General features: G+C 37.4%; 1 protein-coding gene across 1 annotated transcript in view; it reads right to left on the minus strand.

The window, feature by feature from the left end:
• Positions 1–22,286, minus strand: part of LOC146003347 (NADH-ubiquinone oxidoreductase chain 5-like) — a gene marked incomplete at its 5' end in the record, with an annotated part of 25,364 nt that extends 3,078 nt beyond the window's left edge. Inside the window, 1 exon segment of the mRNA XM_083141627.1 lies at positions 21,479–22,286. Within this exon segment, the coding sequence (XP_082997753.1) occupies positions 21,479–22,286 (808 nt within the window).
• Between the last annotated feature and the right edge of the window lie 3,623 nt (positions 22,287–25,909).

Raw genomic sequence — 25,909 nt, forward strand, 5'->3', positions numbered from 1 at the left:
TCCTTTTGGCCGAGTTCAGAGCAAGATAAAATTTTCCACGTAAGATCTTTGATTTTACCTGAGATTATACCACTAAAAACATGAATGTAATTTTCATATTTATAAGAATTACCCAATTTTTCTCCTCTTCTCGGTTCGTTGAAATTTTGTTATTTAACATTTCCCCTCCCCCCATCGTTAATTTGAAACTGAATCATTCCGTTTCATACGGCGTGGACAATGAACGCAATGGGCTATGTCTAAAACGTATGAAAAGTTTCTGCCAGCGGAGGGGTTTGAACCTACGATCATAAAATTATCAATCCTTAACGGTAACCACTGCCCCACAAGCTTTCGCTCCTGAACACAGCTAGAAGGAGCTGACCAATGTGAAATGCAGATGCAACCCCCCTCCTACATGTCATGTGCAAAGAATACTTGTTTGTAACAAAGAAAACGAAGGCAATACGACTCGGCGAAAACATTTAATGGAGAATTGCACATGATGGTAACTTTTCAGTCGATGTTTGTGAAGGTATCTTTGCATTGAACTCGAGTGGAAAAAGGGGTAATATTAGTTTGTCCTGAATTGCCACAAATGGTTATTTCATTAATATTTGTCAATATATTTGAAGCAGAACCCAATTATCGTTAGAGTATCATAAGTCAAGATCTGATACGTGAAAATATCCCTTTGATCGTGTGTCAATTCATTTATTTGTTCATTTTTTTTTGTAAATTCCAGTTTTAGAACAATCTAGCCACTATACACTATTATTACAAACAATGTTGCCATGCTCTTGTTTAATAGAAGGATAAATATTTTTAAAAAGAAAAAGAAAGAACACCTCGTATGGAGGATCGAACCTAGGACCGCTTACAATACTCTCAAGAACTCTAACCAATACGCTACTTTCTTAATTATTCTGTCGCCTCAATATTGTAAACGTTATCCTGCAAGAAAAAAAAAGTTCAATACTCTCATATTGCTCTGTACTTGTATAATTACTTTATACACATGCATTTGAAATCTTACTCAGAATTTCTTTCTTCGTATTAGTATATCTAAGGTTGTGAATATATTTTATTTGCAATTTTATAACGGTTACATGAATATCTACGAAATAGTTCCTTATAACTTGGTATCTGTAAAGAGATACATTCAAGTTTTCAAATGATTTTAGACCACTAGATTTTGGCAAGGGATTATGAGTGATCCGTGTCCAACAGCATGGCTCAACAGCTCTCGAAGGGCCTTGGCCAATCTCCCGACTGCCAGTCTCCCTCCCACAATCCTTCCTAGTGATCTTCAACCAGATGGGGTGACGTCGAACCCTGAACCATTATGGTGGTTATTCACCTGATGTTTACATTTTCGTTCCTGTTCGGCACGGTCGGGACCCTACTTCTGGTTTTGAAAGAGTAACATGGATTATAAAGATGTAAGGGTAATATCTTGCAGAAAAAACGACAGTCATTGCGTGGCTGTTGGTTGCAATATGAGGTCCAGAACGAATAATTTTTGTCAAGTATCAATCTTTTTTCGACAGCAGACCAGATACGAAAACTCAGTGGATTCAGGCAGTAATGTAAAAAGACAGAACCACGACATGAGAAAGTAGGCCTTAGACACGTCACTTCATCGCCGTTAAATAAACCCAATGAAATATTTAAGTGTTTTTAAATTATAATTTTCTAACGCACATATGTTGGCATAACAAATTTAAAAGATGTAAATTTTTACAACCATGCATGTTATTATCTGTGGAAGAAAGAACAATTAAGAGAGCTGTGTTCTAGTGGATACACAGTGACGAAAAATTATCCATTCTGATATAATCAGAGTACATTTCAGTTTTTTTGTTTTAAGTACACTTTATGCACAGTAAGGCTATTCGGGACTCAACCTAGAGTTTAAGCCACATTGTGCCTCCACCAGATATCGAATCCTGGGACACCTTGATTACACGGCAGCGACGTTACAGCTACGCCATCGGGAGGCTTCGAAGTATTTGAATGTTTATAAATAATATAAGCTTTATTTCAACCTGCCGAATCCTCCAACTTCCTGCATATTCGTATCATGTGTGGAATTGCCTGGTTTTTTTTTCGTTTTCGTGGAATTAAAAATCAACTGGCATAGCTATATATGTTAATGATTAATTAGAATGATAATTATAAATAATGAGAAGTGGCCAAACATAAATTAGAACCAACTTAAAATACACGTTTATGTAAAAATTGATCTGTGGTTTTATTAATGAGAAATAAAATGTGCACTTTATAACTATTAGGCTAAGTAGAATATCTTTGTTTTTCATCGGTGTATTTAATCTTCCTTTTACCTTTAAGAATTTATTATTATTTACTTCTTTTTTAATATATAAATTAATATATAATATATAATTATATAATCTTAATTTATAAGCGAATGAACTTTCTTGTTTAATGTATATACCAACGAAATCATTGGGTTCGATACCCGGTGGAGGCACATAGTGGTTCGGATTCCACTTTAAACTGTAGATCCAGTCCCGATTAGCCTCACTGTGCACAAAGTGAACTTAAAACATCAACTCAAAACAACAAAAAAAAAAACGAAACCATTGATAGAGGATCAACATTGTCTCAGTAAAGATTTCTATTGTTCCATAAATCTTCATCCAATGGCTCCGGGAACTGGTCAAAGAAATTGAAGAAGAAATTGTATCTTTAATTCTCTGACACTAAAAAATTTCAAGTGATCCATTTTGAATCCGCTCCTTTTTAACAAAGTAAGCTCGAAGACAATCTGTATTCCACTAGCTTATATTGGAAACTTGGTCAAACCGGAAGTTCTTTTATAGCCTTCGATAATCGAATTGTCTGATGGACTATTTTTTGTTTACCCAGGAACATCCCCCTTACGATTTACGAGACAGGATTACGCTACTCACTCGTAGCTCCCCAATTTCCTCACGATGGTGGGTTGCCACCGGTCCTATATACAGGCCGAGAACCCAGAGACTAAACCCAGGCGGACTCGAACACATGCCGTCCCGCAGTGGGAGTCCAAAGCACAGCGCCTTAGACCGCACAATCACGGAGGACTTTTCTTATTTTACTTTCGGCTAATCGCGAGGATGAGGATGAAAAATGAATAGAAAAATAAAAAGAAGGTCGCGCACAAAGAACAGGACGGGTCTTCAACCTCTTAGGTGACGAGTTCTAACCCTAAATATGAGGATTTCAACCATAGACCTCAATTTTAAAAATAAAAAATATAAACAAAATTACTATTTACACTAAACTTCTTATCAAGGCCAAAATAGTTTCTAACTGTGAAACTACCCCCTAAATGCAAATTGACAACATTTTTTTTTCATGTGAGAGAGAATTAAATGTGTGGCACACATAGATACTTCTTGCGAAAACAATTAACTGTGCCCTGTCCCAGCATGTCTAGGTGCAAAGCCGCGCATAGCGGAAGAGAAGGGGAAAGAGGTGACGGGGGATCGAGTGGACAGAGCGTGGGGCAGTACACGCTGCTGGAAAGGCTGGTAACTGCAGTGGATCTCCTCCCTCCATGCAATTCCGTTCCTCTCATATGTTCATCGCTGCTCAGATACTTGTTTCGTTCACCTGCTCCAGAGATAAGTGGGACAGAGTGTAGTTCGCATACATGTAGCAAGTAAGGCAACTTATCTCAGAATGAAAATTCCACAGAGTTTTCAAACGTTTGTTTCAGCAATGTAGACTGGACACGGATCACTCATAATCCCTTGCCAAAATCTAGTGGTCTAAAATCATTTGAAAACTTGAATGTATCTCTTTACAGATACCAAGTTATAAGGAACTATTTCGTAGATGTTCATGTAACCGTTATAAAATTACAAATAAAATATATTCACAACCTTAGATATACTAATACGAAGAAAGAAATTCTGAGTAAGATTTCAAATGCATGTGTATAAAGTAATTATACAAGTACAGAGCAATATGAGAGTATTGAACTTTCTTTTCTTGCAGGATAACGTTTACAATATTGAGGCGACAGAATAATTAAGAAAGTAGCGTATTGGTTAGAGTTCTTGAGAGTATTGTAAGCGGTCCTAGGTTCGATCCTCCATACGAGGTGTTCTTTCTTTTTCTTTTTAAAAATATTTATCCTTCTATTAAACAAGAGCATGGCAACATTGTTTGTAATAATAGTGTATAGTGGCTAGATTGTTCTAAAACTGGAATTTACAAAAAAAAATGAACAAATAAATGAATTGACACACGATCAAAGGGATATTTTCACGTATCAGATCTTGACTTATGATACTCTAACGATAATTGGGTTCTGCTTCAAATATATTGACAAATATTAATGAAATAACCATTTGTGGCAATTCAGGACACACTAATATTACCCCTTTTTCCACTCGAGTTCAATGCAAAGATACCTTCACAAACATCGACTGAAAAGTTACCATCATGTGCAATTCTCCATTAAATGTTTTCGCCGAGTCGTATTGCCTTCGTTTTCTTTGTTACAAACAAGTATTCTTTGCACATGACATGTAGGAGGGGGGTTGCATCTGCATTTCACATTGGTCAGCTCCTTCTAGCTGTGTACAGGAGCGAAAGCTTGTGGGGCAGTGGTTACCGTTAAGGATTGATAATTTGGTGGTCGTAGGTTCAAACCCCTCCGCTGGCAGAAACTTTTCATACGTTTTAGACATAGCCCATTGCGTTCATTGTCCACGCCGTATGAAACGGAATGATTCAGTTTCAAATTAACGATGGGGGGAGGGGAAATGTTAAATAACAAAATTTCAACGAACCGAGAAGAGGAGAAAAAAAGGGTAATTCTTATAAATATGAAAATTACATTCATGTTTTTAGTGGTATAATCTCAGGTAAAATCAAAGATCTTACGTGGAAAATTTTATCTTGCTCTGAACTCGGCCAAAAGGAATTTCGCACCGATCTAATACATTCTCCAATACATTATAAAATGTTAATGAATGTTTCATGTCGATAATTTTATCAATGCATCAGTTCTTGACGCCGAGACGTATTTTCTGCAACTACCCCTTCTCTCCTCTCGTCTCCAGTCCCTTCTCTTCTTAACTTCTCCTTCTCCTTCTTCTCTCCCGTCCTTCTCCTCTATTTTTATCTCATACCGCCTTCCCTACTTTTCTCGCCTCTTGTCTCCATCCCACTCTTCTCCACTCCTCTTATCTCCTGTCCTGTCTTATATTTCCGAATCCACGGCACTGTACTCATCTTTTCGTTCTTCTCTCTTTTACTCTACTCTGCACTCCCCTCTTCTCGTCTCCTCCTCTCCTCTCCAAACTCCTTTCCTCCTCTTCCATCACCTCGCTTTCCTTCCTCTCTTCTCTCCTCTTTGCTCCACTTTTCTCATCTCTCCTCGCATCTTTTTCCTTTCTCCTCTTTACTTCTCCTATCCACTTCCTCCGTCCTCTATTTTCTTCCCTTCTTTACTTTTCCTCTTCTCCTATTGCTGTCTCTTTTCTCCTCTCCTTTGTTCCCTTTCGTTTCCTCTCTCCACTTTTCCTTTGTGTAGACTCGTCAACAATGAAATACTAGAAAATCGACGTTGTTTCTTTCTGAGAGTATTGTAACAAATCTAATACTGATTTTTTTCTAGTTTTATGCACTAATATTTGGATATCTTTCTTTCGCGTATTTTATAAATACCTAATGTGCATGTTGCAACCCTGAAATTGAGCCTAACTCTACATGCAACCCACCAACGCCTTGTGTAAATTGGGTTGCCTAGTTTAAAATGTCGTTGTCCTAAAACTTTTGAGAGACACTGTACAGGCACTGCACTCGTGCTGCCAACTGGTATGTCACGATGCAAACTTGGTGAGTTTACAGTTATTTTCATGTATCATTCATATCTGTATGTGCAATACTTCGGAAAATACAGTGTTTTCAAATCAAATGAATCATTTATAGTAGCCCTGTATTTATAAATATTGAAAACCGTAGACCTACACTGTTGGTCCTACATCAATGCAGTAAATATCCTGTCCTGCAATGGTGGTCTTGGTTCAGTTGGTACACGCGTTTTGAACAGCACTTTGTCGATGCCATATCCAATTACATGTGAAACAATGCTCCCCATCCCCTGATCCTCGTTGCTGGAAATTTCCATCGGGTAGAAAATGCTTCACCTTTTTTTTAAGAGCATAACATTGTTTATTAACGGCGATGGAACAGGTTCAGGTTGAATATCTAAGTGATAATAAAGGGTGTTTCATAAAGTGCGCAGGTTTTAAATCGCTTGTCATTTTTTTGTTTGAAGGTTGGCAACACTGTTCTTATCATTTTCGTAATCTCTTATCATTCCAATTATTCATTGAGCAATTGTTTCTCAGATGTTCAGTTGAGTTGCCATGGAGCGGTTCACTATCGAGCAGCGCGTCTTATTTTGAAAACACATTACAGAAACGGGGAGTGCTATGCAGAGACAGTTCGTAAACTGTCAACTATGAGGTAGCTATGCATTGTTTGCTTAACGGATGTTTATTCCTGGCACCGAGACAACAATACAAAAGTACGGGAAATCACAGAGCAGCCACTCCCCGTTTATATTATGCGTTTTCAAAATAACAACACTTTGTTCGATAGTGAACCGCTCCATGGCAACTCAACTGAACATCTGAAAAAAACAAACAACAACAATTGCTCAATTAATAATTGGAATGATAAGAGATTACGAAAAATAATAAGAACAGTGTTGCCAACCTTCAAACAAAAAAATGACAACCGATTTAAAACCTGCACACTTTATGAAACACTCTTTATTAGGGGTGAGCTGCCTTTCCCCATACACATATGCAGAAGTTCCTGTTATCATCTATGCAGGCACTACTGTACGCAGGATTTTCTTTTCGGATGGGCTGGAATTGTGAAAGTTATGCTTTCTAGGTTGTAATGATAGAATCACTACAAGATCCTTTTTATTATTATTGCTTTTTATGTATGTTTAATATTATTTTATTTAGTGACAGCTATACTTTTTTATGCAGTTTCCAACCTCTTACTAGGGCTGGCCTACGTGAAGGCGAAAGCCAGCCGGCAGAAAGTTGATAGTTTTAAAATCTTCTCTTTCCAATCTGAGGGGGGTTGAAAAAAAGTTCCGTTTACTTTTTTTTTTTTCGAATCGCCTATATAAGGGAACCGATTGAGTAACGGGGGTTGGCTTTCTTACGATTTTTGGGCTAAAGGGGAGACCTTTGGAAGGTTCTTCGGTGCCGGTAGAGTGGCTGGGCTAGTCAAATAGCTAGCGGTCACGGATCAAACATTTTCTTACATCGAAATGCATAGATAAGTCCACGCATTTCTTCTTGATTCATTTGGTGACAAGCCAACGCTTAGTTTTCGGTGGACATTTGTTATTATTCTTAGAGCAACGTCGTTTCCGAGGGGATTAAGGGACGCGTTTAATTACAAGAATATCTCTATCCGTTGGTGGCAAGCCAAGTACTTTGTTGCGCAAAAATATTAGTTTAAATTTGTAGATTCAACACTGTCAAGGTGTCCGGTTTTTATTTAATCTGGGATTGAAGGGAAGTAGTGGTATTGGTGGTATTATTGGCGCAACAAAAGTACGAACCCCCTCAAGCAGATTTGGCTACACTTAAAACAGGCTCAACATGCCCATATGAGCTTTTTGCTCAAGTGTGGAATCTTGTCTAATCCAAGATTTTTGTAAAAATGCCCTCGGGAATTTCCCGAGAAAGTACGAACCCCCCTCAGATTGATTTGCCTACACTTAAAACAGGCACTTCTGTGAGATTGTTGTCCATAAACTTGTCAAAAATATGCCCCTCTTCATATTTTTTTTGCCCACACCTAAAACTACGCAAACGTATTAACACACACCCACACCCACCCACACCCACCCACGCATATTCACTTCCGGTCCACTTCCGGTTCACTTCCGGTTCACTTCCGGTCCACTTCCGGTCCACTTCCGGTCCACTTCCGGTCCACTTCCGGTTCACTTCCGGTTTGCCTACTTCCGGTTTAAGTTCAACTGGATACCATTCAATTTGTTTATCTATTATTAAAACAATGCAATATGCAGAGACCCTCTAGAATTGCTCCGTGAAACGCTCATTTCTTACGTCATAAACATATGATTTTTCCCCTATGAGAATGACACTACATATGGTGTCATCTGGTAATGCCTCCTGGAATTCACAGATAATTTTAATGTTTGTCCTGTCATTAACCACAACTTGTTTCCTTTTTGAAGTGTTGATTACAAACATGGGTCTCTGTGTTTTGAATTCATCTGGTGAGTAATACATATCAGTACTGCCAGTAGTGACACGCTTGAAAGCCGAAAATGCCTCATATAATTTAAGAAAATCATCCTTGGACATGTCTAAATTGTAATTTTCTCTAGGAAATACCTTATTTCTGCCATTTTTAAGATATATATTCTTGATGTTGCAGCTATCAAATTTACTTGAATTTTTTTCCTGATTGTTGTGTCTTCCAGTCTGAAACAGAACCACCACAAAATCAGGCATGTCAAATTGAATGCTGGAGAATGAGTTTGTAGCATCAAACTCATAATATGTGCCAGATGCGGGCTTCTGTACACATTGATATGTGTAAAATTGCAGAGGAATCTGTGGATTTTTTACTATATCTGCTTTGTGTTTAAGAGCGTAACTGGCCTCATATTCAACAACTGGGATTCTTAACTCCATAGTCTGAATAATGCATTTGCCTTCATCAGGTAGGGTATTGGGCAGAGCTTCTCCTGTAGGGTTTAATGTGCTGTACCTCATCAATGCATTATTATCATTTGCAGCTCTTCTAAATGTAATTCTTAACCCGCCCTTCCACATAATATCTTTGTAATCCGAGAAGAATCCTGGCAATAGGCGCATGGGGAACAGCACTGTGTGATTTTTAGATAATATCTTATCACCAGCCTCAAATCCACCGATTTTGTAGTATGAAGCTTCGGTCTTGGATAATTTTAGAGTGGCCAAAGCTGTGGAGGTAATACCGGGATAATCCACTCTGTTTATAACAACGCCATGCTTTCTGATCTCAATTTCAGAGAACAGATGCGGCACAAAATTGTCTACCAATCTTATATTTGAATTTGCCGGATAATCTGTTCCATCGAGCTTTACAACATCAAATTTGATGTATAGATCTGCTCTGTGAGGGTGTATAAATCCATCCCCTACATCAAGATCAACCTCAATCTCTGTGTTGGGTTGATTTAAATTTGCAAATGTCCTCCTGTTTGGGGGGAATGATTGTAGCTCATAACTCTCAATATTTTCCATTGTATGTATTTTTATTTAAATGTTAATCTCTATGATAGCAGTTGTTGTGGCTCCAGCAAAATCAACTAATTCTTCTTTTTCATTAGTGACCATCAATTCAATATTATCTATTCTGTTATGGCACACAGGAAAATATAATGTTGGGGATGGATTGTAGATGATTGGCTCCATGAATTCGGAATTAGGTTTGAATGTTGCAATGATGCCGGTTTGTTTGTGAGTGCCTATGCCATTTGATTTGGTGATCATACCCTCAGCCACATTACAGTGAATGTTTAGAGTCTCTATGGCTAAGAATTTAGGTATATTCATAGCAGTGTGTTTGATGGCCGCTTCAAGTTTTGTGTTGTTCTCAAATCCTAACAGCTCTCCTATAGTACCCAGATCCACTGTTTCTGTAGCAGATACAATCTCTACTCTGTGAGTGACAGAATTTTGACTTAACACCACACCTCTGGGTAATTGGACAGATTATATTGCCCTGGAGTGATGACAATTTTTTGATCCCCTACTGCAATTTTGTTGTTGTGGTGTGTAATATTAGGGATCAGGTACATGCCGTAAAATGCTCTGAGAGCTACTGTTTTGGGATACACTATGTCATCATGTAATTTGAGTTTCAATATTGAATTTTGGCTGGTGAGATGGAATACCCCCATGATGTTTCAGATACCACAAGGCTTTTTGAAAATTTTCAATTGATGGTTTATTTATTTGAGACATATATCTAAGAACAGATAAACACAAATGTCCGCAATTAACATCTTTAAAGTTTTGAACACGGGCATTATTGTAATAAAGATTAGCTGATTTTAAATATTTTATTAAATTTTCAGGTGGAACACCTCCAAATGAATCAAACACAAATGCCTCATCGTTTAAATATTTAAGATAACAAATCCAGTGAGTGCCCTGATTTTTGTACTTATCCAAATTAACAATGCCACACTCTTTGTTGAGTGGTTGTTCTGGTAAAGAATCAGACATGTACACACCTCTAAAATTTTTGATGCCCAGTGGCTTGATTAAAGCTTCAATATCTTGGTTTGTAAGCGGCTCTTGTTTTTTTTAAACTTATTCATGGCTCTCTTAACACCTTTGCCTTTTTTCTCCATTGCCAGGTTATGGCGCTTCTGCTCATCTAATTCTGCCCTATTTTTCTTGGCATCTATTACTGTTTTTGCTATGGCAGCTGATCCCCCAGCCAAGCTCCCCACAGCCCCGAGAGCTGCTAAGATGGCCGGGATGGTAAATATAAACCCACCCACATGTGATTTTTTTCTTGATTGCTGTAATTTTTTTAATTGGGGGGTACTAAGTAACAATTTCATACCATGGCCCTTTGCAAGACAAGAATTTTTTTTCTTGCGCTGCTTTTTGGTCAAAAGACTGTCAATAGTTTTAAGAGATTTGAGACCTGCATAAGGTATTTGATACATAACACCCTTGGCCTTCATTGTAGGTTTATTATATACATATTCACAACCCCCACCCCAGTTTTTGTTTGGTGCTCATAGCTATGGTGGTCCCCAATGCTGCTATTTTTTCACTCAAAGAAGCATCTTTGCTTACAAATCTACCAAATGCAGCCTCTTCTAATTTCTTGTCTGCAACATGTCTCTTGTCAAGATCAGAATGTGTGTTGTATGCTATGTCATGGTCTCTACAAGCAGCATCTAAAGGATTTACACCAGGATCCCCTCTGTTTAATCTATGGTCCAATTTTGTGCCGGGACCACAATACTGATAGCCTGGAATATGTAGTTCAAATGGCAGCTTGTTTATAATGTCATTAACAAGCCCCCGACCCTCAGAAATATTCCAAAATTTGGGGGGTAGAGTATTAATAATTTTTATGAGATATCCAATCCCCTTAGGGTCATTCACTATAAAATTAGACAATTTTGTGCTTATCATGTCCATAATTCCAACCTTTTCATTGTAAAAATTGTGGTTCCCAGCATTTTCCTCCCCAGCTATCACCAGCAACCTATCTACAAGTTTCCTGACATCATCAACCCACACAAATTCTTTGGGCAGGGTGTTGTATTGTTTGATTCCACTGCCAGTCTTGATCTGTGACCATATGGGCTTGATTAAATTATTGTATTTTGCTCCACTGCTAGACTTGACTCTTTTTTGTGTGGGATCATTGTTCTGGTATAGAGCATCTGATTTTATTAATATTTCTTTGTAATCCTCATAATCTTGCTCTGTATAGCTGCCAGGCCTTTTCCTAGTCATCAGTTCCCACAACCCAGGTGTTCCGGTGTACTTAACAAAAGCACCTTTTTCTCCAAGTCGAGATTCTGAATATACAATTATATCATCTCCCATAAATGTTACTCTAAAATTGCCAATTCTATGAATGATGCTCCCATCAAGCTCTGTGTCAGCATATAAGCCAAAAACCTCATCTTTGTTGTCTTTAGGTGTGCTTAAATATTTTTGAGCAAGAAGACCCAATTCAATAGGATCCTGAGTAGCTTCAATTCTTCTAGGAGCAATAGGACTAGGTGTATGAATACTGGAAAGTGGGGTGAATGGATAATCTAAAATGTTCCTTGCAGCTACAGGTACAAGCTCCGTGATCAAATCTTGATTTTGCTCTGTAACAGTTTTGATATTCTTACCTAAATTATTAATAGCATCAATTACAGGCTGTTCTGTTTGCTTGTGTTTTTCATAAATTCCTCGGTTCTGTGATTTCCATCCCTTAAATCTTTTTACAAGATAATCTCTTAACTTAAGATCATCAATGATTGGTCGTTTCATGGTTATTTATATACGTCTCAACGTCTAGAAAATCGTTGATTTTACTTCTATATTTGCCAGTATTAGGTGTTCTTGTCATATCAATTGTGACAAACCCATAACTGTCCTGGTTCCAGCACCTACTGCAAAACTTGGAAAAATCATTGTAGCTCAAGTCCCCACCTACATATTCATCATGTATGTGTTTGAGGTTGGTATGATCTTGATGAAACACACATATAAAATTGCTGTTGTCTCGGATCAGCTGCTTCGGTATTTTTGAAAAAGTCTGTGCCAGGTAGAAACAATCAATGTTTTTGTGTTGCCCCTGTGTAAAGAAATTTCTAACCTTGTTTTGATTATCCAGTATAATGTCATCAAACACAACAACAGAATTATCGAGACATTCGTGAAGTGGCTTAACATCTGATTCAAAAGTGGCAATATCCAATCCATCATATAGCTTCATCAGCTGCTGATATTTTAATTGTTCCAAGCTCTTAGAGAAAACATACAAGTGCCTGTTTTTCCAGTCTAACCAGTTGGGTGCCAATAAAAAATTATCAACCATTAATGTAGTTTTGCCACAAGCAGATGGCCCAACAATAAGACATCTAATATTATCAGGCAGCAAGTTGCCATTTCTCTTAATCTGTTGTTCAGGTTCTGGCAGCCTTTTTATAACATCCCAGGTGCTCATATTATCACTTTGTCTGCATCGATCCAGCTGTTTTCCGGATGACCCAGCCATTTGACAAATAACTTGTTGCCTTTTCTGCGGATGATTTTTTCTATGAGATATGTGTCAGGCTGTTTAGTTTTGCTGAGCTCTTGTTCATAGAATCTGCCTTTGAGAATTTCCCCTCGATGATCTTTTATTATATATGTGTTAAGGGTCCCGGGTTTAACTTGAACCACTGTAAATAATTCTGTGCTCCAGTTTCTTGTAAAGCCTCTCTTGAATAAGTGCTTATATTTGCTGATTCTTACTTGATCACCCACCCTGTATTTGGCCCTTCTTATTGTTGGCTGGTATCTAGGATAATAAACAGTGCTGATCAATTTTTGCTCATCAGATGAAGTTACTTCAGAGGGTTTCATGTTGATTGTGGAATGGACCGAGTTGTTATATTTATGTAGAAGTTCTGGAAGAATATTAATCCATTTATAATTACCTTGCAGTGTAAATTGTTTATACATAAGATTTTTTAGGGTTTTGTTGAATCTCTCTACAATTGAGGCTTTGAGATCACTGTAACTCGAGTAATGTTTTATTGCCTGGCTTTTAATAAATTGTTGAAACACTGAATTATAAAATTCTTTGCCATTATCTGTTTGCAAATAGCGCGGTGATCTTCCTGAATGATTGATGATTGTCCTGAGGGCTTCTGTAACACATTTTCCAGTCTTGGATTTGAGTGGCAGAGCCCAGGCAAATTTTGAAAATGTATCTATTACAGTGAGTAGATACTTGTAGCCCTTGTTGATTTTGTCTAAGTTTTTCAACTGCCCACTTGACAACTCAATCAAGTCGCTCTGCCATAAATCATCTATGCCCTTTGTGACTACTGGCAGTCTCTTAAAATTATGTCTGGCTTGTCTGTGTAGTTCATCAACTATAATTTCTCTAGACATAATATGTAAACAAGAATATTGCAACTATAGGGTGTTCAGCAGCTGAGACTGCAGGATTTTCTAAATATAATTTGTCTCCTATTTGTATTTTAAATTCCAAAGTGCCATCATCTTCAGTATAGGCTGTTTCTAATGTGTTGGGATCTGTAAAATCCTCCAATTCTACACTGGTGATTTTCACTTTGTTCTCAGCATTTGTTATTGATAAGGTAGGGTAGTGGTGTGCCTGTGGCTGATGCCAATATTTGATCTTGATTGGTCTCAATGTGCCCCCAACAAAAAACTGGTAATAAAATTGTGCAGGGGACAGCATATATATTTTGCCACCTGGTGTAAATGGTGAATCATATTCTTTGTTGGGGATGCTGTACAATTCAAGAATTACTGTATGTTTTGGATTCTCGATTATGCCAGTTATTTCTTTTTCTGCTGTAAGCAATCTGCTTGTTACAGATTCAAGATGCTCATTGATGGTCCTAACAACATCATCATGGCCTGGCTTGATTTTTATGTCCACAATAAGTTTCTTGTATTGTTGCACAATCTCTTGAAGCTGGGTGGCAAAAACAGACAGAGCATTTGCTTGATTGGATTCCATGGTCCCTAGCTGCTGCTTGATATTAGCTACAATTTGTTGCAAATTTTCAACAACTGCCAATTTTGAATTTTGGGCTGTAAGATCATGGACCTGTCTTCTGATATCCTCAAACAGGGCATGCAATTCATTAATATGTTGATTGGTTGGAAGAGTGGCCACTGTCTGAGTGAGATGTTTGATCTCTGCTTGGATATTCTTGATATCTTCTGATTTCAATATCCTATTCACAGCTCTCTTAATATTTTTAAGTTCCTGTGATGTAGGAAGATTTGATACTGTATTTTGCAAAGATTCAAGTGCCAATTTTATATTGTTTAATTCAGAAGCATCAGCCACATTTTGCATAGCATTTTGGAGCAGGACTATATCTGCCTGAGAGGGTGTGGATTGTTGTAAAATTTCAAGCTTTGTTTGGATATCATCAATCAAGTGATGAAAATGAGATAGCTCAGATTCAGTGTTGAGGTTTTCAAGCTTTGTGATCTGTTGCTGGACACTGACAAGTGTATCTACAATCCCAGGCAGGCGGGATTCTTGTACATTTGCCAAATCACTTTGCACTGCTGCTATTGTACCTTCAAGATGGGTTATGGTACTTTGAATTTTTCCAAAATCTTCATATGTTTCAAGTTGCAGCTTAATATTTGCTACACTCCGAGTTATTGCACTCAAAGCATCAGAAGATGGCAAGTTGTTCATAAAATTTTCAAGTGTCTCAATTTTTCTTTAACCTCGGCTATGGCATTGTTCAGAGGATCCAGATTAGGTATCTGGAGTGATTGAATCTGTTCTTTTAGAGTGGAAATGACTAGATCAAAATCTTCTTGTGATTTTATGCTTTTGACAATTGTTTGGAGCTGTGTCTGGACATTATTTATCTGCTCTTCCAATTGCTGTTTCAATTGCTCGGAGTTGGTGGCCTGGGTCTTAAATTTGGCTTGAAGAGCTGCTACAGCCTCTTCCAAACTTTGAAAATTATCTAATGTTGCCAGATCAGTATATTTCTGAAGCAGCACTTTGAGTTCGGAATCAATTTTAAGAAGAGGGTCCATGCATTGTGATTGCAAATTTGTAATTTCTAATTGAAGACTGGCATTGAGTGTGGTTTGTAAAGCTTGTAAATCACTTCTTAATTTCTTGACTCTGACATCAAGCATCAGAATCTCATCACTGTGATCTTCATGTCTTGTATGGCCAAATATATCATTAGGCATTTTTGTTTTAGTGGTTATTTATTATAGAGTATCTGATTCTTAATTCTATAAAAAAGGGTATAAGCTTGTCATAAGATCCAGGGACCTCAATATATAAGCAGTCACCAGCAGAAACAGTATATACAGTGCCAGAAATCATGTTTGAATGCTTAATTCTATAAATATTTCTCCCTACTGAAATCTTGACATCACCCTCAGGGGTTGTAATAAATTGTAATTGACCACCTACAGGTAATTGGTAATGATTTAAATTATTGTTAAATATGTACAATGTTTTACCTGTTTCTTCATCAACATCTGTAAGTATGCTGTTCAGATGAATAATTAAGAAACCACTCAGTTTAGACAGCATATCAGGAGAGGGTTGTGGTGTTGGCAGCTCCATAATAGCCTGTTTTTTGAACCCAAATAAGTTCATAGGCATGTTTATTTATTTCAAATCATGCTCTGTAATTGGGCATTGTTTGCCACTTATCAAATCACAATGCCCCCATGGCAAAGTATGTATGCCACATGATAAAATGCATCTCTTATCATCATGTGGGTCCAGGGCCACTTTTCTTACAATATTTGAAGTCAGCAAGTGATCCACACTCTGGATTCTGGATTCTGATGTTTTGATTGAATTCTAGGATTTGAGGCAATTTTCATAATCTTCAAATTGAAGATCTTTTTCAACAGTTACTTTGCCAATACCCTTGGCCTTTTTGGCAACAGTGCCACTACATGTCTCAAAAGTGTACATCTTGGCACTTAACCCAGCAAATTTCACAATAACATCACCACATGTCTCATCTTTTAACTTGCCAGGCACCTTTTTGTTGTGGGGTTGAATCTTTGTATGTTCACTGGTATCAAAGTATTGAAACAATTCAGACTGTGCAATATCTTGATAAACATCTTCTGTTTGAATATCAAGAATAAAACTATCCGTATCCATGTACATCAGTTTTACACGATCACCATAAAAAGGTTTCAACACATCATAATACAATGTTAACATATGTAATTTGGACAATTCCAATATCGCAGCCCCTACATAAATAGGTTTATCAAATTTGATCTTTGTTTTCTTCATGTTGAAAAGTGCCATGTGCTCATCATAAATTCTTCTGTAATTGAAATTAGGCTTTGCAACCAATTTTTTGCTCCGGCTGGGGTCAGTAATTATTTTAACATCGGTATGTTTTCTGACATTTTCTATAGTTTTGCCATACACTGAATTCACCATCAATTTAAACAAGCCCTTATCAAATTGGCTTTTTGCAGATGTTCGAAGCTCCGTGTTTGTATCAATATATGGCTTCAACCATCTTGAGTGCCTGAACCTCAAAACTTTGCCAACTTTGGTCACTTGAACACCATGATTCATCAGGAACTGGAGGTTTTTGTAATATATGACATAATCCTGTTTTGGCTCCAGGGTCATCATGAGCTTCTTCTGTTTAGAGCCAGGTGAGCACTGAACCTCGGGAATTGGGGGCAGATCAGAAAATGTGTTGTGTAAATCATCAGGAATTTTCAGATCAACCTCTAAGATGAGACCATAGTCACTGTCATCAAAATCTTTAAGATCTTCAATGTTGAAATCTTCAACCCATTCAAGCCCTGCATATGGTAGTTTTTGCATCATGGCATGACCATAGAGGCTGTTTGCATCTACATACAGTATATAATTTGATGGCCGTGCTGGATCATAATCAGGAATATGCTTGTTATTTGCTCTGGCATATCTCTGGGAACATTGCACCATCCCCCCTCTTATACATTTCTCCATAAACAGATACGTATCTTGATCGTGGATCAGATCCAATTGCATTTTAGTGTTGAAAAACATTGCGGCCCATGCTAGGCCCGGTGCACTGTAAAAATACACTGGGTCCAGTTTATAATTTTGCATAGAAGATTTTCTGAATGCCTGCAATATATCAGCTAAGAGGGTCACATCAAGTTTCAAATATGCCATGTGATAATCAGCAAATGTCTTGCATTTTAAATTGTTCCACATCAACTGAGCATGGTGATAATCATCATCAGTGATTCCAGATCCTCTGATTTTGCTGTAAAACTCTTCTTGTGGTGGCAGGGAACACTCATCAAATTTAGAAAAATCTGTAACATAGTCATATGGATATACACCCTTCCGCCTAATTAATTTCAGGTCCTGATTTGGAAACAATGCACGTGTGATTTTCAAGTGATCATCAGGTAATTGAGAGGCCAGTGTAGCCAGGCTAGCAGATAAAAATCTGTAAGAATCAAGAAATCTTATGTGAATAGGAATACCATCAACTTTAATTATTTTGCTAATAGATATATATTTTTCATCATTTTCAGCTAAAATGTTTAAATTCTGCTTGTCAAACCCCTCGTACCTGATCAGATGATGGAAATCATAATTGGATGCTCCATGGCAAAATATGGGGACAAATCTTGGTCTCTTGATCTTAATATTACAGCTATTACACAGGGCCATTAAGAATTTACCATCTGTATGAGAATGGTGTTTCACCTTGATATTTGTATCTGAAAATTCACAATCACATACCGGGCATTTTTCTGCATTGTTGAAATCCTCAATCTGTTCCTCTGTTAAAGGCAACATAGGCTTTGATTTTAATAAGATGTTAGATGCTATGTCACGGCACTCATTTTCTATTCTAAGTGCAAATTCTTTGATGGCATCTGGTCCCATGTATAAGCACGGCTCACTAGCTACACCATCCCGTATAACTGTATAACAAAAACTGGAAGGTTCATGTTGTTGGTATGGTGTAATTGAAGATTCTTCAGGATCTGGATTGCAGAATTCAAGAGGTTTGACGTTCGATTCGAAATCACAGACAATATATGCTGGGTGTTCCAACGAGGCTTCATACTTTTTGAATTTGCAATTTTCACTTGGATTGGGCATCACCATATGAACAGGTTTATGGTTCCCACAGTATTTCAGATGCTCAATTAACTTATTTTTTGCAATTTCTGCACTCTCTTCCCGAACACCATTCACCATTTTTCTACCATCAAATTCAGTTAAGCATCTTCTGCACGACTTGAATATTGTATTGGATTTGCCTTGTTGTTTTCTGACTAAAGCTTCAAGACTGTGTATCAGAGTATAATGGTATGTATTATTCCCTTCAATTAAGAGCAGATCAATCGGAACAGCAGATTCATCATCAAGTGTACTGATTCTGAGAGGTGCTATCAAGCAATTGCCAGTGGAACAAATAAATACATTAATAGATAATTGTTTGCCATTGATGTGCCTGGCCTTTTTTTCAAATTTATCAATATTCTGAATAGACATTGGATATTCTAAACCCTCCATTGCATCGTCAAAATCGTGCTCATGCTGTTTGTAATAACTTATTCTCTGAGGATCCCTTGAAACTGGATACAGAGCAGCTAATATACACCACAAAAAGCATTTCGCGTCATTATTTTTTATATTGACCACGGCTCTTTTGTTTTTGATATTAGCAGGTAATGGCAGATATGTAGAACCTTTTAATGGGCTGAATTCAGAAATATTAACATATAACTTGTGTGGAGAACCGCATAGGCTCCATCCTGACTCTTTTGCCGCAAATTCAGAGTGTTTAATATTCAATTGATATATCAAGCTGCTTATTATTGTGTCTGAATTTGTATTTGAATATACAGGTACAGTTTCTGTTATGTGGGGCTGTCTAAATTTTGTGCCATTTGGTTTCTTATATTGTACAAACAATTTAAGGGACAGCTTATAAGAGCCATTTTGTGCATTAAGAATTGCCTGGAGATTAGGATTTATACTGTTCAAGAAATTCTCAATGCCACATCTTGGCTCTGATACAAACCGGTGATCCCTTAATTGGCCGTTAAAACTGCTACGGATAGGTTCATGGCGTGGCTGCTTTGCTGCTCTGGCATTAACAGGTGCTTCGTGCCTTCTTTTCAGACCAGAAGTAGATGGTTGTGTTGATGATTGTGCAGAGCAAGTATCTTTATGTTTATATGTGAAATATTCCATGTTATATTCTCTATGGCATTTGGGGGAAATTATTGTGGGAGTTCTGTATTTGTCTGGGTTACAAATCTTTTGGTGCTTGGCCCAATTGGAGCTGGATATATTTTTATTGCACTGATTACAATATTTTTGATTCGGCATTTTTGTTGTTGTTTATTATATACAATTTCCTGGGGGTCAAATCTAATCTCTATGCTGGATAAAAATATCAGCTGGGTTCAACACTGTGCTGTGTGTGTGTGTGTACGTGTGTATGTGTGTATACACTTAATATTTTTGGCTTTGGTATTTATATACAATTTCTTGGGGGTCAAATCTAATCTCTATGCTGGATAAAAATATCAGCTGGGTTCAACACTGTGCTGTGTGTGTGTGTGTACGTGTGTATGTGTGTATACACTTAATATTTTTGGCTTTGGTATTTATATACAATTTCTTGGGGGTCAAATCTAATCTCTATGCTGGATAAAAATATCAGCTGGGTTCAACACTGTGCTGTGTGTGTGTGTGTACGTGTGTATGTGTGTATACACTTAATATTTTTGGCTTTGGTATTTATATACAATTTCTTGGGGGTCAAATCTAATCTCTATGCTGGATAAAAATATCAGCTGGGTTCAACACTGTGCTGTGTGTGTGTGTGTACGTGTGTATGTGTGTATACACTTAATATTTTTGGCTTTGGTATTTATATACAATTTCTTGGGGGTCAAATCTAATCTCTATGCTGGATAAAAATATCAGCTGGGTTCAACACTGTGCTGTGTGTGTGTGTGTACGTGTGTATGTGTGTATACACTTAATATTTTTGGCTTTGGTATTTATATACAATTTCTTGGGGGTCAAATCTAATCTCTATGCTGGATAAAAATATCAGCTGGGTTCAACACTGTGCTGTGTGTGTGTGTGTACGTGTGTATGTGTGTATACACTTAATATTTTTGGCTTTGGTATTTATATACAATTTCTTGGGGGTCAAATCTAATCTCTATGCTGGACAAAAATATCAGCTGGGTTCAACACTGTGCTGTGTGTGTGTGTGTACGTGTGTATGTGTGTATACACTTAATATTTTTGGCTTTGGTATTTATATACAATTTCTTGGGGGTCAAATCTAATCTCTATGCTGGATAAAAATATCAGCTGGGTTCAACACTGTGCTGTGTGTGTGTGTGTACGTGTGTATGTGTGTATACACTTAATATTTTTGGCTTTGGTATTTATATACAATTTCTTGGGGGTCAAATCTAATCTCTATGCTGGATAAAAATATCAGCTGGGTTCAACACTGTGCTGTGTGTGTGTGTGTACGTGTGTATGTGTGTATACACTTAATATTTTTGGCTTTGGTATTTATATACAATTTCTTGGGGGTCAAATCTAATCTCTATGCTGGATAAAAATATCAGAAATAGGCCACAACTTGGCCACAAGTGGACCGGAAGTAGGCAAACCGGAAGTGAACCGGAAGTGAACCGGAAGTGGACCGGAAGTAGGCAAACCGGAAGTAGACCGGAAGTGAACCGGAAGTGAACCGGAAGTAGACCGGAAGTAGACCGGAAGTGGACCGGAAGTGGACCGGAAGTGGACCGGAAGTGGACCGGAAGTGAACCGGAAATGGACCGGAAGTGAATATGTGTGGGTGGGTGTGGGTGGGTGTGGGTGGGTGTGGGTGTGTGTTAATACGTTTGCGTAGTTTTAGGTGTGGGCAAAAAAAATATGAAGAGGGGCATATTTTTGACAAGTTTATGGACAACAATCTCACAGAAGTGCCTGTTTTAAGTGTAGGCAAATCAATCTGAGGGGGGTTCGTACTTTCTCGGGAAATTCCCGAGGGCATTTTTACAAAAATCTTGGATTAGACAAGATTCCACACTTGAGCAAAAAGCTCATATGGGCATGTTGAGCCTGTTTTAAGTGTAGCCAAATCTGCTTGAGGGGGTTCGTACTTTTGTTGCGCCAATAATACCACCAATACCACTACTTCCCTTCAATCCCATAATATGAATTACTACACCAGCACATAAAAACAGTAAAGACTTAAATATAGCGTGTGTCAACAAATGAAAAAATGATAACTCCTTTAATCCCATAGATAATGTTAATATTATTAAACCAAGTTGGCTTAGTGTAGACAAAGCAATAATTTTCCTTAAATCATATTCAAAATTAGCACCAACTCCAGCTATAAATATAGTTAATCCAGATAATAATAAAAGTACCCTACCAAAAACAGTATATATCAATATATCCCCAAAACGAATTAATAAGTAAACCCCAGCAGTAACCAAAGTAGAAGAGTGAACTAATGCAGAAACTGGGGTTGGAGCAGCTATAGCTGCCGGCAACCACGCAGAAAACGGAATTTGTGCACTCTTTGTTATCCCAGCAATAATAATAAATCTAGTAATTAATATTATATCAAAATCAGAAACTAATCATAAATAATAAATATAATTCCATCTACCATAGTTTAATATTCAAGCAATAGATAACAAAATAAACACGTCACCAATTCGATTGGACAGAGCAGTTAATATCCCAGCAGAGTAGGAACGAACATTCTGATAATAAATTACTAGACAGTAAGAAACTAATCCTAGGCCATCCCATCCTAAAATAATTCTAATAATATTAGGAGAAATAATTAAAAACATTATAGATCCAACAAATAATAAGACTAAAATAATAAATCGATTTATATTATAGTCTCCCTCCATATAAGAACCTCTATAATTAATAACCATAGAAGAGATATATATAACTAAGCCTATAAAAATTAAAGATATTCAATCAAATAATATTGTTATAATAATGCTAGAACTATTTAAATTAACAATATTTCACTCAATAAAAATTGTAACATCCTTAATTAAAAATATTATCCCCAATAACAATAAAATTATTCTACTAATCAATAAAATAATAGATACTATGCTTGTAATAAAAAAATTAAAAACCATTGATTTAAGAACTTTTAGTTACCACTAAGTCCACAACTTACTATTCTATTTAAACTACTTAAATATTTTAAATTCAATGAAATATTGGAGAGCAAAAAATAATTAAAAAATTTAATGGAAATAAATGGCAAAATAATAATAAATATTCACGAATATTACTTCTTCAACAAGAAAATACACCAGAATAATATATTCCATGTTGAGTATAAGAATATAAATATAAAGTATAACCAGCACTTAACACCACTCGCCAAGTTTCCCTCACATTCTACAAATGTTCTGTGTGTGCCCCTCTGGCCACACGACACACATCCAAACGGTAGTTGAGTTCCACCCATACATTTTGTAGCGATCCTGTGTCCTTAAACTGCCGCTACCACCGCAAAATACTCTGTTTACATGGTGGTTCTTTTCTGTACTCTCTTCTGAATGTACAAGTGGCAGCGGTGGCTCAGTCGGTAACGCGTCTGACTACCATGCTCAAGGTCCCGGGTTCGATCCCCGGCCGGTTCAAATCCGGGAACTTTTCTAACGGCCCCGGCGCCTACCCAGCGTCGAATAACATGGGTACCCGGGGGAAACCCTGGGGGGTAAAGGCGGTTAGGGGCGTGATGCTGATCACATCACCCCCACTCACGACCGGATCAAGAAAGTGTGGGGCGTTACCCCCACACCCCCTATACGCCTTCATGGCGTGGTGCAATGCACAGGGGAACACTTTACCCTTTACCTTCTGAATGTAGGCTGCACTGCAATAACAGATGAACATCTCGCATATTTCTACACAAAAACTATTTTCTCGGTTTGCCGACATTTTGTACAGGCACTGCACTCATGCTGCCAACTGGTGTGTCACGATTCAATCTTGGTGAGCTTAGAGTTATTTTCATGTATCATTCATATCTGTATGTGCAATACTTTGGAAAATAGTGTTTTCAAATCGAATGAATCATTTATAGTAGCCCTGTATTTATAAATATTGAAAACCTTATGACCTACACTGTTGGCCCTACATCAATGCAGTAAATATCCTGTCCTACAATGGTGGTCTTGGTTCAGTTGGTACACGCGTTTTGAACAGCACTTTGTCGATGCCATATCCAATTACATGTGAAACAATGCTCCCCATCCCCTGATCCTCGTTGCTGGAAATTTCCATCGGGTAGAAAATGCTTCACCTTTTTTTTAAGAGCATAACATTGTTTATTAACGGCGATGGAACAGGTTCAGGTTGAATATCTAAGTGATAATAAAGGGTGTTTCATAAAGTGCGCAGGTTTTAAATCGCTTGTCATTTTTTTGTTTGAAGGTTGGCAACACTGTTCTTATCATTTTCGTAATCTCTTATCATTCCAATTATTCATTGAGCAATTGTTTCTCAGATGTTCAGTTGAGTTGCCATGGAGCGGTTCACTATCGAGCAGCGCGTCTTATTTTGAAAACACATTACAGAAACGGGGAGTGCTATGCAGAGACAGTTCGTAAACTGTCAACTATGAGGTAGCTATGCATTGTTTGCTTAACGGATGTTTATTCCTGGCACCGAGACAACAATACAAAAGTACGGGAAATCACAGAGCAGCCACTCCCCGTTTATATTATGCGTTTTCAAAATAACAACACTTTGTTCGATAGTGAACCGCTCCATGGCAACTCAACTGAACATCTGAAAAAAACAAACAACAACAATTGCTCAATTAATAATTGGAATGATAAGAGATTACGAAAAATAATAAGAACAGTGTTGCCAACCTTCAAACAAAAAAATGACAACCGATTTAAAACCTGCACACTTTATGAAACACTCTTTATTAGGGGTGAGCTGCCTTTCCCCATACACATATGCAGAAGTTCCTGTTATCATCTATGCAGGCACTACTGTACGCAGGATTTTCTTTTCGGATGGGCTGGAATTGTGAAAGTTATGCTTTCTAGGTTGTAATGATAGAATCACTACAAGATCCTTTTTATTATTATTGCTTTTTATGTATGTTTAATATTATTTTATTTAGTGACAGCTATACTTTTTTATGCAGTTTCCAACCTCTTACTAGGGCTGGCCTACGTGAAGGCGAAAGCCAGCCGGCAGAAAGTTGATAGTTTTAAAATCTTCTCTTTCCAATCTGAGGGGGGTTGAAAAAAAGTTCCGTTTACTTTTTTTTTTTTCGAATCGCCTATATAAGGGAACCGATTGAGTAACGGGGGTTGGCTTTCTTACGTTTTTTGGGCTAAAGGGGAGACCTTTGGAAGGTTCTTCGGTGCCGGTAGAGTGGCTGGGCTAGTCAAATAGCTAGCGGTCACGGATCAAACATTTTCTTACATCGAAATGCATAGATAAGTCCACGCATTTCTTCTTGATTCATTTGGTGACAAGCCAACGCTTAGTTTTCGGTGGACATTTGTTATTATTCTTAGAGCAACGTCGTTTCCGAGGGGATTAAGGGACGCGTTTAATTACAAGAATATCTCTATCCGTTGGTGGCAAGCCAAGTACTTTGTTGCGCAAAAATATTAGTTTAAATTTGTAGATTCAACACTGTCAAGGTGTCCGGTTTTTATTTAATCTGGGATTGAAGGGACTGTGACAGGGTGGAAAAAGAATCGTGTCAGTTTTGTTTTTATATATTTTCAAGAACAGCGCATAATTAACTGTTGTAATTTCATTCAAATTTAGTCTGTTTTTGCGTGGTAATTTTCATTATAAACAAGAAAGGGAGGGAATTAGAGAAACATGTCATGTATGCTAGTGACAAGCAAGATACATTTTTTGAACTAGTATTGCTGGTCTAGGTCAGCGTGTATATATATATATATATATATATATATATATATATATATATATATTTTACAGTATTTCAATTAAACAAGATCATGTAATTTTTTTATTTGGGGGTTATTACATATGTAATTCTTTGTACATATTAAATCAACGAAATAAATAGTCTTTTTATATATTTTTAAACTGAACGTCTGGGTATCATTGAGGCAATAGAACTGAGTGTTTCCCTAATATCCATGGTAAATAATATGGTAGTTATTGTATGTCTATAATTCGATTGAACCGTTTTTGTTCGTTTTTTTTAGTGTTATGATAATTATTTTGCCTGGGGAAGTAACGAAGACAAGTAACAGGTCCAGCCAAGGCAGGTAACTCTCTTCAGAAGAGAAATAGAGCATAACAAGGTAAGGGCGGAATAAACTATAAAATATTTTGCAATTACCGCTTTTAACCTTCTTTTCTTTTAAGAAAAAGAAAAGAGCTGTTGAAGGACAAAAATGGAAATCGTAGGTGATCTTAAGGGGAGTTTCCGTTTGCCACTCCTCTACTGCTAAACTAACTCACTCACTCACTTTCTAGCCTTCTTAAACCCGAACGTCGTCGCCTTGTAACCAACGTCGTCCCGGGTTCGATACCCTGTAGAGGCACATAGTGGTTC

Source organism: Lepisma saccharinum, chromosome 20 (assembly GCF_977018435.1).
Source record: "Lepisma saccharinum chromosome 20, izLepSacc3.1, whole genome shotgun sequence".
Taxonomy (NCBI): domain Eukaryota; kingdom Metazoa; phylum Arthropoda; class Insecta; order Zygentoma; family Lepismatidae; genus Lepisma; species Lepisma saccharinum.